Source organism: Condylura cristata, unplaced genomic scaffold (assembly GCF_000260355.1).
Source record: "Condylura cristata isolate star-nosed mole 26May11 unplaced genomic scaffold, ConCri1.0 scaffold00024, whole genome shotgun sequence".
Taxonomy (NCBI): domain Eukaryota; kingdom Metazoa; phylum Chordata; class Mammalia; order Eulipotyphla; family Talpidae; genus Condylura; species Condylura cristata.
This window is the reverse complement of record NW_004567125.1, coordinates 19,932,263-19,949,692: the sequence shown is the minus strand read 5'-3', so window position 1 is coordinate 19,949,692 and position 17,430 is coordinate 19,932,263. Positions and strand designations below refer to the sequence as shown.

The following is a 17,430-nucleotide window of genomic DNA, read 5'->3' as shown; positions in this document are numbered from 1 at the left end:
TTTATTGTGGATTCCCTTGGGCTAATATTTCTCAGCTTTCAGCTAGTGGACTTGTTGGGTGAAGATACATGACTTGTAAACTTTATCTGTTTTTACTGCTATAGAAATATAGAGCATGTATACCACAAATAATCACCTAAAATCATGATAATTTCAATAGGTTCCATGAACAGATACTTGTAGAGTATGCACATGTAAAAGATGTGATAGAGTTCATAATAAAAGTGTGTTCACCATAAAGTATTTATCCTTACTGGTATTAAATAACAAAAATTGAACAATAAAGTATTATGTTCAACAAATAACATAGCTTACTGGTTAGCAGCATAAATTTTGGCACAGGAAACTTAACCTTGAGTTTAACTCCAGTACTGCCACTTACTTGGTGATGATCTTGAGAAGATCATTTAATCTTTCTGTGCTTTTCCTACCGTTTCATACCTGGCAATATATATTCAGTAAATATTCATTATTGTATTTTACATTTTAAACATTTGGTTTCGTAAATTGGGTTAGAGTAAGGTAGTGCTATATAAATGGTGATAGATATTTAAGTTGGTGTAGTGTTTCTAAAAAATCAGTTTTGTTTTATATAGTGAAAATTTTTTAACTCTAATTCCTTTTGTAGTAGTATTTTTAAAAATTATTTATGCATAGAAAAACTAGGGTGCAGGCCAGAGGTTTATGTTGGAGTTGGGGGGTAGGGAGAGGGTTCACCAGAGACAGAATAGGGAACAGAACAGGTAGTTACTTTACTCTGTTAAGGAGAACAATAGGTGAGAAAAGTGAGGTCTGCTGTGCCATGTGGGTTAGCTCCCGGACTGGGATCAAAGTTGGGCTGCAGTGGCTACAGATAGCTTATGACATCACAGTACTGAGACTTAATCTCTTGGACACCAGGGAGACCCCATTTTTTAGTAATTGCAATAAAATTTCAAGTACAAGCTCATGTACCAGAATTACTTTTCATTACTTGCAAACAAATTCTAGTGAGAAGGGAATGTCTAAATATATTGATACTAAAATATTTGTATTTTAATGACATGGAATAAGGTTGTGACGTAGTAGGTAAGATGGCAAAGGTGTACATGCTCTCTTTAATATGGTAAAGTCTATTAAGAGAAAAATGTTAAGTTGTGAACTTATGATTACATCGGGGTTAAGGATCTAACCTGAGGCTAATTTTATTTTTAAAATGGTTTTAACAGCTGAAATACTGTCATTATGAAGTAGTTTGAAAGTTCTTTGGATTTTTTTTGTAAGTCATATTATCATTGTTTTTCAGCTTTAATCTTTTTATTATAAAATCCTGTATGAAAGAAGTACATTTTAGTTTTCTAAAATATTAAATCTTTACACTTGCATTTTTAACATGGAGACTATCAGAGCTTTTTTGCCTATGGTTTTCCACTCTTACAGCTTACCATTATACCCAGTTTTCTAGAAATCATCTTCCAGAAGTGAAACTATTTATCATTGTAGTGGTGCCGTTATGGTTTGGTTTAGGCTTTTTCTTTTCTTTTTTTTTATCAACAGCAACTGGAACAGATCCAGAAGGAGCTAAGTGTTTTGGAAGAGGATATTAAAAGAGTGGAAGTAAGATATCAAGAATTTCTCACATCTCTAGTGATTTTTCAGTTCCATAAAATTGACATTTTTCCCTTTAAAATTTTGCATTAAATTTATGGGATTCATCTTTGTTATGTAGAAAGCAACAGATGTTGCTTTAATTTTATTGAGCGCATTTTTGTAGAAAAAAAATGACCACTTTCTTTATGATAAAATGTACTCTGATTTGTTTTCACAGTGTTTTATTGCCATAATTATTCTCAGGTAAATTGAAAACAAGCAAACAAACAAACCAATTTTCTTGGTGTGCCATCATATTAACTTAAATCAACTACCATAAAACCTTATTAAATGTTTGTTATAATTCCATTCTTATGTAATTTTAATGACTATTGTAAATTATTAGGTAAGGTTAATTTTTTTTCACCCTTACTTCAGTTTAATATGTGTTATGAATTATATACCTGTTAAGATTTTCTTTTGCTAATACATAGAGCATGTCAAATGATAGTAAGTTTAGTATTTAAGTATCCTACATGTGTGGCATTCTGTAAGCATAAATTATTCAATAATAGTTGATTAGGAGGCCTTATATAAAAATTAAGTTGTTATTTTCAAGAAGTAGTATAGCATAGTGATGTAACAACATAAATTCTGCTGATTTTAACCTCAGTGCTACAATTTGCTGAGTGATTTTGGACATTTAACCTTTCTGTCAATCTACCTCTGGATTAATGATCAGTTAAAGTCATTATTAAATTAAACTAATGTTTGAATGAAGAGCATTATTACTTAATGTTTGCAAGATGTATTTTAAAAAGAGAAAACATATGCTGTTCTTCTGTATCTTAGAGAGTTGAACCTAATTATATGGTTAACACAGTGTCATACCAGAAACATTACTAATAGATTTCACCTGCATTAGTGATTAGATATTTCTTTGTTGTTACACTGTCCTCTTTTAAAATATTTTCATTTGTCTTTTCCTACATTTAGTGGCATTATTAGTATATTTATTAAGAAGTTTTTAGTTCTTTAAGATCATTTATTGTGGAAAGGCTTGTCTTTTAAAACTTTTTAGTTATATATGCTTTTATGTCTGTAGAGTAGATACCTTAGGAAATTTGGATGTTGACACAGAAAGGGACCGATAAAATGTTGGGATTAGAAAGGAATATATCTCATTTTGATTTAAAATCACCTGTTTTGAAGTGTCTACTGTAACTCAAATAATTGTGCTTTCAGGAAATGAGCGGCTTGTACTCTCCTGTCAGTGAGGATAGCACAGTGCCTCAATTTGAAGCTCCTTCTCCATCACACAGGTACAAAACTTCACAGTTAAAATTGCTTAAGAATTTTGTTACAAAGTGCACATATGTTACTAGTCCTTGTGAGCATTTTCCATGTAATGTACAAAACCCTTGAGAAATTACTTTTGGATATGATCAAGAAATGAAATTTAGATGGCCCATCTGTTTCCTTAATGCTTTAAATTTTAATGCCAAGCATAATTAGTGAATAGAATATTATCATATAATGAATTTACTATTGAATTAAAAGTTTGGTGAATTTCTTGAAATGATAGTAGCTTTTCAGTTAAAATCAGATAAGATTAAAATCTAACATGAAATGTTCTCAAATATTAGGGAAAAATTTTATAAAGTACAACCTTTGTCTTTTCTTTATCTAGTGACGTTTCTCAGATTTAAGACAGTTCTAGATTTCCCTAGTATTTTATTTCAGTTCCCTTTATAAATTTCATTAAGGCTTCTCTTCTATATGCTCTATTAACATATTGACCCAGAAAGGGACTGAAAAAATTTGAGATTACAATAGGCTACTAGATTAAGATAATATGTAGTTACCGGGCAGCCTAGAACCAGAACAAGAGATTAGCACTGGTCTTCAGAACCTGTGTCAGTTCAGGAACACTATTGTAGGTCTAGCTTGGTATAATATGGGCAGAGGGGGTCCTTAGCATTCTTGGAGGTTGATATTTTTTCCAAGAATTGTTTTATGGAGAATTCTTGTGAATTCAAATTTATTTTGTCATGACTTTAGCAGTATATTCAACTTGTTTTCCTCCAAATTCTATTTATTTTAAAACACTGGAAATGATTTAGTCTGTGAGATATTATTTTCAGCTTAGCATTTACTTCCAGGTATACATGGGATCTTTCTTAATGGGATATTTATTATATAAGTGCATGAAGGCAAGCAGAAGTTACCATTATCAGAAAAAACTTATGCACTGAGAATTCTCATTTTATTTTTATATACCTCTTTGTTTAATGTTAACATTTCTTTGCCTCTACTCTCTTGAGCTCTTTGTTAAAACAGTCTCTCACTGATGAATTTTATTAACATGTGGCTTATATAGGGCATTTTTGAAATTGTCCATCAGATGCCTCTGATACGTTGGACACTATTCCAGTTGTGGATACTATTGGGAAGGTCTCTGTTCTTATAGAGCTTACTTGTTGGGATGTGTATGTGTAGAGACTGGCACAAATATTGTTGATACATAAGCAAATATGTATGTAGTAGTACTACATGGTATGTAAGTAGTACCATAGGAAGGAAAAATAGGCATAATAGGGGTTTGCCAAGAGCATTCTATCTTAGTTTGGATAGGAATATGGAAAGTCATGAAAGTTTTGAGCAGGATCTGATTAGATTTTAGTACATTTACTGGAGTTTTCATATAGAAAATAGAGAATCTGTTTCTCTCTGTCTTTGGGAGCTGGGAGGATTGTTAGGAAGAATTACAGCAAACTAGAAGAGAGAGTAAAATAAAATAGCATATCTTAAAAAAGATAGAGGATTCATGTTTATAAAAACATTGCTTAAGATTTCCTTAATTTCTGTATGCAATGAAATTTTGCAGAGTGAGCCTGATAAAGAACTGAAAAGGGAAAATGGGCAAACATGATATTTTTGTCGAAAGAGTATTTTATATTTTTTAAAAGCAAGTAGTTTGACTGTTATTTAGGGTTTGACATAGTTATTTGCAAATAATTATGTACCCTTGAAAAATGACCCTTAAGATTAAAGTGTGAAATTAAACATACTAAGGAAGTTATGTTATACTATCAACATTTGACTTTTAAGAGATGGCCTGTAGTTACAATTACAGTTCCCTCCTTATCCCCCATAATTATTGCCTTTGTTATTTAAATATCATACAGTTTCATTTTTATTCTCTGTTGTGCCATATTGGTTTCTCCTTTAATTAAGCAGGCTTACTTTAAAAAGTCCTTTTCTGTAGATTATTTTATAATGAGGACTTTTATGTTTATGGTCATTGAATCCTTTACATAGACTGGGTTTGTATTTATATTCTTTTATTTTTAGTGAAAAGAAAAGCAAAAGACAGTGTTAACTCTTCCTTCTCCCTCCATCACCATTTTATTTTCTGTTGACCATGATTAGCTGTAATGACAATTTTTACTAGATCTTTTCTTGCTTCCTGTTTAAATCCTCCTTATCATATAGATCCTAGTAATGGTCTTTTTACTGTCCTCTTGAAGAGCATGGCCAGAAATTTCATTTTGTTTCTTTCATGCATAAAGACTTTTCCATCTAAATTGGTTGAGATCCAAATCTTCTGCAAGGTCTTCCATAAGCACCTAAATCTGACCCTACTGTGTTTGCGTTTTAGAATTGATCTCCTAAATCAGATGTTAGTATATTTTATATTGTTTATACTGTTCCTTTTGTCTGGAAAACTTCAGGATTCATCTCTTAGCTGTCTTTTCTTCAACCTCTTAATCTTCAACTAAGGGTGAGCGTATTCTAGTCTTTGTAACATGCTATTTCCCTCATAAACAAAGGGGAAAGGAGAGGAAAAGCTAGAATTAATCACGGTTGTGTGTGTGTGTGTTTTTTTTTTTAAGATTTCTATTTTGTTCTTGCTTCTGTATTCCATGTACTAGCTTACGTGTAGTTTGCATGCCCTACTCCAGTTCTGTGAATATTGGGTATTTCTTACACTCCCATGTTTCCTTATGTGAACACTTATACACAACTGGACTTAATGTGTTCTGAATCAATATATGTCTAACCTAGAATATGTATCATTTCCATTGTTCATGAAACTAAAAAAAAAAAAAAAAACCACACAAATACAAAACTACCAGGCAGGCTTCATTGGATGGGGATGGAGTTGAGTGTGGCTATTTCTATGAAAAATGTGTTGTAGTTTTGCTTACATGGCCTTAATCCAGTGCAGATTTCTCAGTTTTCTAATTAGCTCAAACCACAGATTGTTGCTATCAGGGCCTTATTATTTTCCTTTAGATGGTGTGGAAGAAAATCTATACAATTCTTAATTTTCATTTTATCTTTGCATATGCAATTTATTCAAATATAGTTTGTACTTTATTGTTACATAGCTGTTTGTATCAAATTGCAAATAAGAGATTGGTAGACAGTTTTTTGTTTGTTTTTTTTTACTTGTTTACTTGTTTACATATACTCCTCTGGCCGCATATGATCCATTTCATTCTTCTAGAGTATTATTAATACATTAGCATTTGAACATAAAATTCAGCTCAAACATAAACATTTAAGAAATGGAACGGTTTTGTCATACTTCCTTCTTGACAATGACAGTGATGATTTTGTTTAAAGTATATTTAGGCCCAAACACCTAAATTCTAAAGTTCAGATTTTTGTCTTTTCACGCTTTTACCAGTAGCTTTGCTAATAAATTTTTAAATTATTTCGGAAATGTGGGGTTTTCTTTGCAATTATTATCTCATTTAGCTTTATTCTTTGTTTTAAATCAAGTACTTTAGAATTGTTAGCTCTGTGTTTTCAGAACCTCACCAAACTTAGTTCTAATATAGTTAATTCAGACTTTTTTGTCTGTTTAAGATGGTTAGATTTTAATAATACACAAATAGATTTGTCTTAAATTTACACAATGACTCTTGTTTTTCCTATGATAAAACAGTATATCAATATAGTAAAAATAGTAAATAAACATTTTCTGATCTATAATCTTTAAAATGCCTTAACCAATAATAAATTCCACGAGGACTTTGGATATAAATGATACTTTGCTGTATTTTAATAAAAGTATTGATGTTATGGGAGAGAAAGTAAAACACAGTTGTTTTATTGTTGGAAGCATTAAAGGTTATTTGCCTTAATGCTGACCCTCTGCTTTGCAAAGGAGATGAACTTGAAGCCATAGGTAATGGATGACATTAAAGAATTTTAGGGAATTTTAAAGTTGAATTGAAACAAAAGGAAATTCAAAATACAGAATGGATCTCCTTGGCAGTGCAGTGGAAGGTACTGTATCTTCATAAGTCTTTAATACTGCTTAAATTGATAGCTAATAGAAATATAGTAAGTTATGAATTTTTGAGACAATGTAATTTCCTTTATTTTGAATATTTGAAGAATTCTTCAATCATTCTGCTAGTTTTTGGAGGTCTACTAGGCATATATAAAACACTGTTGTAGGCACTGGGAATATTGTATGTGTGACAGACTGTAAGTTCTGCCCTTTACAGCTACATAATCATAGGATAGACAAATTAATCAGCTTTCTTCAAAGAAAAAAATACGCTCTGATTTTTCTGATAACCCAGTAGTTTCTGCTCTTTCAATAACTTTGGTTTTCCTTTTTCTGCAGCTCAGTATTTTTATTATTGAAATAACATATTCTTCAAGCAAATACAAACTTGCATGGTGTTTATGAGAAATCTTTAGGGAGTTAGCAGCATTCCCACTCTCGTCCCCAACTTTTGAAAGGCAACACAGTGAATAATCAAGCCTATTCATATTTCAGCTTTGAAAACATTAATGTTCACAGCTAGTGAAATCTAAAGTACAACAGATCTGTTCAGGACAGGTTCTGCATTCAAGTAAATTACAAAAGTATGATTTTTCAGAGTTCTAAGTTTTTAGGTGTTGAGATTTTAAATAAAATGTTTGAACCCATTATTTTAAAAAGACAAACTTATATTGTTTAAAAAAAGACTATTATAATGAACAGTGTTTATAAAAGTTTTGTCTAAAATTTGTTGTAAAATAGCTTGATGAAATTCAGATACCATGAAACATTATGTACTATATTTTAGCACTATATCTAAAGTCTTTTTAAGAGAATAAATTGATATTAATTGCATTTTGCATCACAGTCAGAAAATTAATGCTTTTCTAGGGAGAGCTAATTTTACTTGCAAAAGTTCTGTGTATTAGGTGTTATTTTATTTTATTTTTTTTTAAGATTTATTTATTCATACAGAACTGGGGTACAGGCCAGAGATGGGGAGGGTGGGAGGATTCACCAGGAACAGAGTGGGGATCAGAACAGGCAGATCGACGAAGTACACTGCTGAGGGGAGCAGTGGGCAGATCAGGAGAGGTCTGCCCCACCATGTGTACCTCCTTCAGGGCAAGCGGGGATCGAACTCATGCGGAATTGGCTTAAGCTTCTTAGTGCAGTGCTTTAACCCACTGCGCCACCAGGGAGGGCCCTAGGTGTTATTTTTTAATTTACACATTTCATATTAAGCCTTAGAAAAAATTCCATTGTATAGGGTTTCTATTTTTTCATTTTAAAGATGAAGAAATTGACTTAGCAAGGTGAAGTATTTTTACCTAGCATGACATAGTGGCATAAGCAGTATTCTAACCCGGCATCCTTTCTTTAGAAAATATAAATCCCTTGGAATTCATAGGAGAGCTGAGAATAAAACATTGAAAAGAAGGTCATGGAAACTTTTGTTTCAAAAACAGCAGAGCAGTGATTCTTAAAGAAAACACTATTTTGGTAGTCTTACACAAGGATTCTGAAATTATACAGTCTGGGTTCAAATTTAATTTAATTTAATTAGCAATTTTGATGTAAGGCTAGTTTATTAACTTATATAAACCTCAGTTTTCTCATCTGGAAAATAAGGATATGTCTTGACTAATAAAATTAATACTACATTTAAGGAAATGAGAATAATGCTTGGCATGTAGTACACAATCTATATTAGATACTGCAGTTACTGTTGTTAATAGACAAATGAGTCACTTTGATTTTGGAGAATTTGTCAGTATAGTTGGTGTCAGATACTAAAAAGGTATGTGAAATTAGAAATTAACACAATTTCTAATATTTTTTGAGGCGTTTGTAAAATTGGGTTCCCAAGAATTTTGGAATTCATCAACAATTGTTACATAAAGGAATAGTAAATAATACCATACACTGATAGAGCAGAGTGAAAGTTCTGTGTCAAGTAACTGATGAAAAAAGTGTTCTGAGAAAATCAAGTAATTTAGCTCTATCCTTTGGTAAAATGAGGGCTTATGCCTTGGTAGGAAGGGAATAAAATAAAACAAACTTTATTGTTTTAAAAAATGAAAACAATATTTGGCTGTAATTACCCTTAGGATTTATGTTACATTTTCATGTTGTATGTTGCTTTGTATGTTTTGTTTTGGGGAAGTGGTTCAATAAATTTATGTGGAATACTGAAAAAGAACTGATTTGAATATAGCCCCATGTAGTTTATTAAATGTAGTTATTATTTTCTCTTAAGTTTATACTAATGAAAAAGTGGATCAGTGGCAGTAGAGAGTCAAATTTCATGTGTGTACAGAGTTCATTTTTAGGTCCATTCAATTCCCTCATTTATTTTCTTTACAGTCAGCTTTAAATGGTGTCCGCATACTTTATTTTGCTCGTAGTTTATTAGAACATAATGGGCCTAGCTAATATACTTAAAAGGTGAATCACCCTTTTCAAATAAAAGTGCAGTCTAAATCTAGTCATCTAAATTTATTTGGATCTTTGTTGACATCTATTTGAAATGTATTGGTGATTATCTTTCATATTTATAGTTGTTTTCACTTTTCTTCTTACATTATGTCTGTGAAGTGGGTTGGGCTAATTTAGGATTTCCAGACTTTGCAGTTAGAGAACAATGAAGTATTTTGAGAGTACAGATGATGGTTTGTGGAGAATCTGAAGCCTGACTGCATGGGTTGGAGTCCTAAGTCCTAGTATGCTTCCTCATTTGTTGCCTTGGGCCCAATATATAAATCTTTCAGTGCTGAGTTTTTCTCTCTGAGAAATATAAATGATAGCAGTTTCTGAGGTTTATGAGGTTTCAATTATTACTGCCAATGCATAGTAAATGCTTAATAAATTGTAGTTATTATTGTTCCTGTTGTTATTTCTGTCGTTATTTTGTGATTGTGGCTAGCTCAGAGTTAAAAAGTTGTACTAGCACTATAAGGGCCCAGCCCAGTTGCCACTTGCTAATATTGTCTTCTAACCACATACACACATATACATACATATTTAAAATAGAATCACAGGGTTTTACTTTTCAGATTACTTTTGTTGTAGTTCTATATGCATTAGTATTTCTTAGTGAATATTGCCCTGTAAATATGCAACTGCAGAATTTTATCATTGTTCATATAAATGTTAGAGAATTGGATTTCATTACTTAAAATAACAGAAAGATTTCAGAGGCATGGGATCTCATTTTAGCCCTAGGTGGAATATTTGGGAAATAGTGGTTGAGTTTGTACCTAGTGTATGAATCTGCAAAGAAGGTGAGCACTGGTTATATTTTATCCAAGTAAACCCATTAGAAAATTATATTGATTCTTTAATTTGTAGTGTAAAAGCTCTGAATTTTTAAAAAATGTTTTATATACACATTTAAGAACTGGGTGCAGGCCAGAGGGTTCACCAAAGACAGAGTGGGGAACAGAACAGGCAGTCCACTGAAATATACTGTTACTGGGGAAATGGGAGAAGTCTGCTGCTCCATGTGGGTCAGCTCCCTTGCTAGGCATCAAAGTCATGCCACAGTGGCTGTTGATAGCTTCTTAGTACTGAGACTTAACCCCTTGTACCATGAGGGAGGCCTCTGATGGCTGAGTTGTACTCTACAAACAGGAACAAAATAAATTAAGATCCATGAGTGTGTGCCTTTTATTTTAAGATTACTGTAAGGAAAGTTCCATATGATTTATTGTTTTTGATAAGGTAGAAATTGTAGGCTAGAACTAACAGAAACGGTTTGCATATATATGTAAAATTGAAATAGTAGGAAGAATAGGAAGCAAAAGATAGTCAGCATTTCTAGAAAGTCTTTAGGATTTGTTAAGAATTTCTAGAGGATATAACCCTGTGTATCATGAAGAAAGCAAATTATGGTAGCAGAGAAAACTAGGGTATAGGTTGCAGATTGTGAGGTTGTAGGTATTTTACCACATATTCTATTCTTCTAATAGTTTCCTTTCACTTAACATGATCATATTTCAGAGCAGAAAGGGCCTCATAGCCTCCACACACCTCATTTTGCAGATAAGGAAACTGATTATAAGGTAGTTGTCTAAGAGCACATAGCTATTTAGTGGCATAACAGGGTCTTCTAGCCATAGTTTTTGATTTTTTGCCTATGCTCTTTCTCAATATGTTAAGTTCTCTTTTCCTTAAAAGAATTGCAGAAAACTTATTGACTGATCTGAAAACAAACTAAAGCAAATATATCTATGTGTACATCTGCTTTTTATGATTATTCTCTATTGATATTCTTTCATGCTGTGTACATTTAAGGTGGAGGGATAAAGCAGTAATTATTTAAATATTTGCTGTTTTTTTGTTTATGGATTGTACACTTATTGATACATATTTAAACTAAAGGCAGTAAATATTTTCTTTGTTTAGAAATTAGATATACTGAATTTATATGCGATGTGCTATAGATTTACTTTGTCTCATTAACATAAATGCTGAAATCATTTTTTTGGTCTTCATTTTGCAGTAGTATTATTGATTCCACAGAATACAGCCAGCCTCCAGGTTTCAGTGGCAGTTCTCAGGTAAATGTCAACATTATGATTTTAGGGTACTATGAATATAATAACCAGGTTGTAAAATTATAGATTGGTTTACTGTCATAAAAATAGCTATTTTGAATATTGGAACAATGAGTAAATGACTAAGACTTAAATAACTGATGTAAAATCAGCTACTCATTTGCTGTTGTGATGAACTTTACAATTTTGTGAATATGTTGATGATGTTATATGTTGAGAGGAAGAATATAAGAGAAATTATGAATAATCAGGCATGGTTCTCTCAGCAATGTGAAATTATGTTGGTGAGTTATCACTTATTGAAACATTAAGCTTTTCTATGGAAAATAAAATACAGTCTTGAGTAAAACAGGCTAGCTTCATTTTTCCTCTAATTAGAATTTTTACTTTTCATTTGTGACTTGAAGGCATTGGTATTTTATAAAATCTAATCTCGAGGGCTAACAAATTTTTATGACTTTTATGTTGAAATATTTTTAAGCTTCAACTTATTGATAAGAATGGTACAAATAGGGCCTCCATGGTGATGAAAGGGGTTAACTCTTAGCATGAAGCTATCTGCAGCCATTGCAACAGGAGTTCAATACCCAGCAGAGAGTGAAACCACATGGTGCAGCAGACCTGCAGTCACATTCTGGCTGCTCCTCTCAGCAGTGTATCTTTGTCAGTCTGCCTGTTCTGCTCCTCACTGTGTTTCTGATGAATCCTTCCTCTGAACCTCCATACCTCTGGCCTATACAACAGCTCTTAGATGCATAAATAAATAAAACTTTTTTGAAGGAAAAGATCATTTAGTGAAAGCCTGTAAATTATGAAAAATCTTTATAAAATTAACAAAAATGTTTCCCAATGAATGTCATTAAATGAAAATGGGAGGAAAAGCCTCAGAACTTGAATATTTCATTTGACAACTTAATATAAATTAATGGCCAAAAATATAAAAGTAACGATATCTTCAAAAGATAAATGAAATTAATGTGTATACAGTGAAAGATACCATTATTACCATAGCATTAATTCCACTGAGAGCCTTACTCTAAATGAAGTTGAAAGTATTCTGCATGTTAACTGAAATATGCAAATTTTCAACATACAAGGCCTTGTACATTCACACTAATTTCATAAATAAAACAATGCAAAAAGAGAACCTAGCTATTCACACAGAATGTAACCTTTATACGAAGAAAGACTAAGTGCAGAAAAACCTGCTAAAAGACACACTTTTGGGCACTCCCTGGTGGCGCAGTGGATTAAAACACAGCACTTAGACGCAAAAGCCACTTCAGCATGAGTTCCATCCCCACCCTGGAGGTGATCATATGGCACAGCAGACCTCTTCTGACCCCGCTGACTGTTCCCCAAAAGAGCAGTGTACTTTGTCGATCTGCCTGTTCTGCTCCCTACTCTGTCTCTAGTGAATCCTCTCACCGCCCCTGTACCTCTGGCTTGTACTCCAGTTCTGTATGCATAAATAGATAAACCTTAAAAAAAAAAAAAAGACAATCTTTCACAGAAACAGATTTGGGCTTTAAAGAAGAAAAGATTATTCACATTATTACACTTAATAATGTGAATTTTTGATGCAAACTATCAAAAAGAAACAAATACCTATTGAACCAAATTTAACCAATCACTCAAAGAAAAATTGAGTCATTACAATGACTTAAGAATGTTACTCACCAAGTTGCTTCTGTTATATTTTTCTACCACATTTCTACTTTTTGCCCCTTAGCTCATTCCTCTCCAGTCACAACCCTATATGGTGATATAGTATAATCAGTCCTTTCTGTGACAGTATGCTTTAGATCTGTATTTTCTAAAGAGTAAAAACAGAAATGTAGTGGAAAGCTTTCAGCAAAATATGTCTATGAGTTCTGTCTTATAAATACAACTAGGATTTCTTCCTCAACATCTTTGTTCTCCAGCAGATGTTAAGACAGGAGTCTTCTGGGAAATCCATACTATTTCATCTTTAGACATGTTTTTATTCTGCATAAGAGTGATTTACATATTAGGCAGAGAATCCTAATCTTTATAATTTAGTGTAATTAATTTTTGAAATTAAATATATAAGCGTTTACGTAGTCTTTGAGGATAGAGCATTGTTTATCCTAAGTGAGTTTTTTTGTTATCTGTAACCTTAGACAAAGAAACAGCCTTGGTATAACAGCACATTAGCATCAAGACGAAAACGACTCACTGCTCATTTTGAAGACTTAGAGCAATGTTACTTTTCTACAAGGATGTCTCGTATCTCAGGTACGTGTTCCAGATTTACTAATATATTTCATATTTCAAATCCATCTCTTGTGCTGGATTTATGGAACAATCCTACTCATAATGGCAAAGTGTGTATTTTAAACAGTAAACCAGAGCATCGTGTGGTGGTTTTCAGAGATCTTGGAGAACATTGTTTTCTCATGAGTATCATTTTTTTTCTGTATTTGGGAATTTTATGTAAAGTTACATATGGTTATATATGTTATATATAAATGTCTTTGTATATGTGCATGTGTATACTATGTATGTCAGGTTATATATAACAGGTTGTAAAAAAAGTTAGGAAGTTGTTTTTGCTTTTAAAAGATTTATTATTTGTGCATACAGAACTGGGGTCGAGCCAGAGGTGCAGGGGCGGTGAGAGGCTTCACCAGAGACAGAGTGGGGAGCACAACAGGGAGATCGACAAAGTACACTGCTGAGGGGAAAAGAAGGTAGTTCAGGAGAGGTCTGCCTCACCATGTGGATCACCTCCGGTGCAGGCGGGGATCGAACTCATGCTGAAGTGTTTTTAGCTTCTTAGTGCTGTGCTTTAACCCACTGCACCACTAGGGAGGGCCCAGACTCATTTTTTAAATGATTTAACTTCATTTGATCCAAAAATGCTGTTCTGTTTTTCCCCAGAAATTATTGAAAGATTAATATAGAGGACACAATATGTTCTTGTTGGTGTTGAAAGGCACAGTGTCTTTCAAAATATTAAAAAAATTTATTACAGCTCAAAGATCAACCAATTAGTGCATACTAATTTTTCCTAAATACTTTTGAAGTATTATTTGTATTTAGAATATCATTTTTATTCTGTTCATTGCTCTTTGATTTACACAGCAGTTCCATTCAGTTATTTTACTTTGTTTTCTCCATTTAGATGACAGTCGAACTGCAAGCCAATTGGATGAATTTCAGGAATGCTTGTCCAAATTTACACGATATAATTCAGTACGACCTTTGGCTACTTTGTCATATGCTAGTGATCTCTATAATGGTTCTAGTATAGTCTCTAGGTAAGTACTGAGCAATACTCTCTACTCTTTTCCTTTTTTTTTTTTTTTTAAGATTTCATTTTTATTTACATAAACATACAAGAACTGGGGTGTAGGCCAGAGCTGGGTGGTGAGAGGATTCACCAGAGACAGTGGGGAGCAGAAAAGGTAGATGTACTGAAATATACTACTGAGGGAGCAGTGGGCAAGGAGGGAGAGGTGGCATGTGGGTCAGCTCCTTGGCCAGCAGACTCTTGCTGCAGGTGACTGATGATAGCTTGACAGCACTGAGACTTTAATAACCCCTGTACCACTAGGAGGCCCTCTATTGTCTCCTTTTGCAGAAATAATCTAGAGTCTAATTTGATAAGCAGTCCTAGTATATGGTTAAGAGCCTGAGTTCTGAAATTCAAATTTTAGTTTCCTGACCTTAAGAAAGTTTCTGAATCTCTTCATTCCTCTGTTTCATCTCTAAAATGGAAGGATTAAAAGTATCCACTGCTTAGGGTTGGAGTTTCTTTTCTTATGATGTCTCTCTGATTCTGATGACAGGGTATATTCTTCTCATAAGTGTTCCCTCTTCATTGGGACTTGGTATTATATTTCTTCCTTAAATTTATTTTTCAGAAATGTTCAGTGCAACTGTCTCTGCCTTGAGTTTTCTTTGAGAGAAAAATTTTGAATACAAGTCCAATTTTTAAAAGAAATTAGGGCTAATCAATTTGTCCATTTTTATTGGATACTATTTTTAGTTTGTGACTTTCAAGCTTATTTGTTCATTTCATCTAGGTTGTTATGTTAATTGGAATACAATAGTTAATGACATTTCTTTATTATTCATTTTTTTGTTTCATATTTTGTCCCCCCCCTTTTTTTCTTAATCTCAGTTTATTAGCTTTATCTTCTTGAAGAGTCATCTCTTGCTTTGTCACTTCTCTTATTTTTCTTTTCTTTGTTTTGTTGATTTCTGCTCTTTACATTCTTTCTCTTGCCTTATTTGGGTTTAATTTGATCTTTTCTAACTAACTTTTCATAACTGAAATTGAAATACTGAGTTGAAACCTTTCTTCTCTAATATAATTTGTTTTATAAATTTCCCTTTAAGTACTGCATTAGCTAGGTTCCATAGATTTTGATGTGTTTCTTTTCTTTTCCCAATTTATTTTTATTGTGGTGAAATGTACACTGCATAAATTCATAAATTTACCATCTGAATAGTGTGTACTATTGAGTGGTACTAAATATATTCATAATTTCTTGTATCTATCACCAGTGTCCATTTTCTTAATACCTGAAGTTTATAAAACTGAAACTTACTTAGTACCCATTAAACAACAGCTCCTCATGCCTTCTCCCCCCAGTCCAAACAGCCACCACTCTACTTTCTGTCTCTATGATTTTCACCACCTCCTATAAATGGAATCATAGTATTTGTGTGTTGGGGGGGTGGGGGGAACGGGAGAGGGAGAGGGGCTATTTTAATGTCATTGTTCATCCATGTGTCACATGTCAGAATTTTATTCCTTTTAAATAATAAGTAAATTTTCATTATAAATGTGTGTATATATAGGTATATGTGTACACATAGCACATTTTGCTTATCTGTTATTTTATCAATGCATACTTTTAGTTATTATAAATAATGTTACTATGAACATAGGTGTACCCACATCTCTTTGAGGCCTATTCAAATTTTTTTTTATGTACACCCAGATATAGACTTGCTAAATTGTATTGTAATTGTATTTTTAATTTTTTTATGCTCTCCATACTGTTTTCCACAGTAGCATTATACCATTTTACATTCGTCCATATCTTTGCCAGTCTTTGTTTGTGTGCATGTATTAACTTAGTTGAAGTGACATTGATTATAACATAATATGATTCATTTTCATTATATTGTAACAGGGTGGTCCCTAGGAAAAAGGGAAGTTCCTGGTTCCCTGCCCCACCCAGGAGGGTGGAGCTCTGAGTGGGACAGGGAATCTGGAACTTCCCTTTTTCCTAGGGACCACCCTGTTACAATATGAATGTCAGAATATGATTACACAACCAAGATTATATAGCCAACTACACACCTCCGCTATTGGGACTACTGTGATACATACGGTCTGTTGTTGACTGTAATATTGTTAAATGACATTACTATCTACACTTTATTCATTCATCCTTCAGACACAGGTTTCTTGACTTGCTGCAGCAAATAATGTGTAATTTCCTTTGAATAAATTCTCAGAAGTGAAATTGAACCATAGGCAGTTTAATTTTTACTGTTTTAGTAACCTACATATTGTGATTATCTTCCCACTATAGTACACAAATTCTTTTATTTACATCCCCACCAACACTTCATATTTCTTGTCTTTTTGATAATGGCCATTCTAACAGGTGATATTAATGGAATTGATTAGGTGGTATCTCATTGTGGTATGAGTTGCATTTTTCTGATGATTAGTGATATGAAACTTTTTTTTTTTTAAGATTTATTTATTTATGCAAAGAGCTTGGGTACAAGGCCAGAGGTGCAGGGGCAGTGAGAGGATTCACCAGAGACAAAGTGAAGAGCAGAACAGGCAGATTGACAAAGTACACTGCTGAGGGGAGCAGTGGGCGGGTCAGGAGAGGTCTGCTGAGCCATGTGGATCACCTCCCAGGGCTTGGATACTATTTTTAGTTTGTGACTTTCAAGCTTATTTGTTCATTTCATCTAGGTTGTTATGTTAATTGGAATACAATAGTTAATGACATTTCT

The 17,430-nt window shown here is 32.9% G+C and overlaps 1 protein-coding gene across 1 annotated transcript in view; it reads left to right on the top strand.

Annotated features, from left to right (window-relative positions):
* RFWD2 (ring finger and WD repeat domain 2, E3 ubiquitin protein ligase) overlaps positions 1 to 17,430 on the top strand; it is a 143,349-nt gene that overhangs the window by 38,885 nt on the left and 87,034 nt on the right. The window contains exons 6-10 of the mRNA XM_012729176.1: positions 1,537 to 1,596; positions 2,815 to 2,891; positions 11,361 to 11,418; positions 13,560 to 13,674; positions 14,564 to 14,699. Coding sequence (XP_012584630.1) covers positions 1,537 to 1,596; positions 2,815 to 2,891; positions 11,361 to 11,418; positions 13,560 to 13,674; positions 14,564 to 14,699 — 446 coding nt within the window. The remainder of the gene's footprint in view (positions 1 to 1,536; positions 1,597 to 2,814; positions 2,892 to 11,360; positions 11,419 to 13,559; positions 13,675 to 14,563; positions 14,700 to 17,430) is intronic.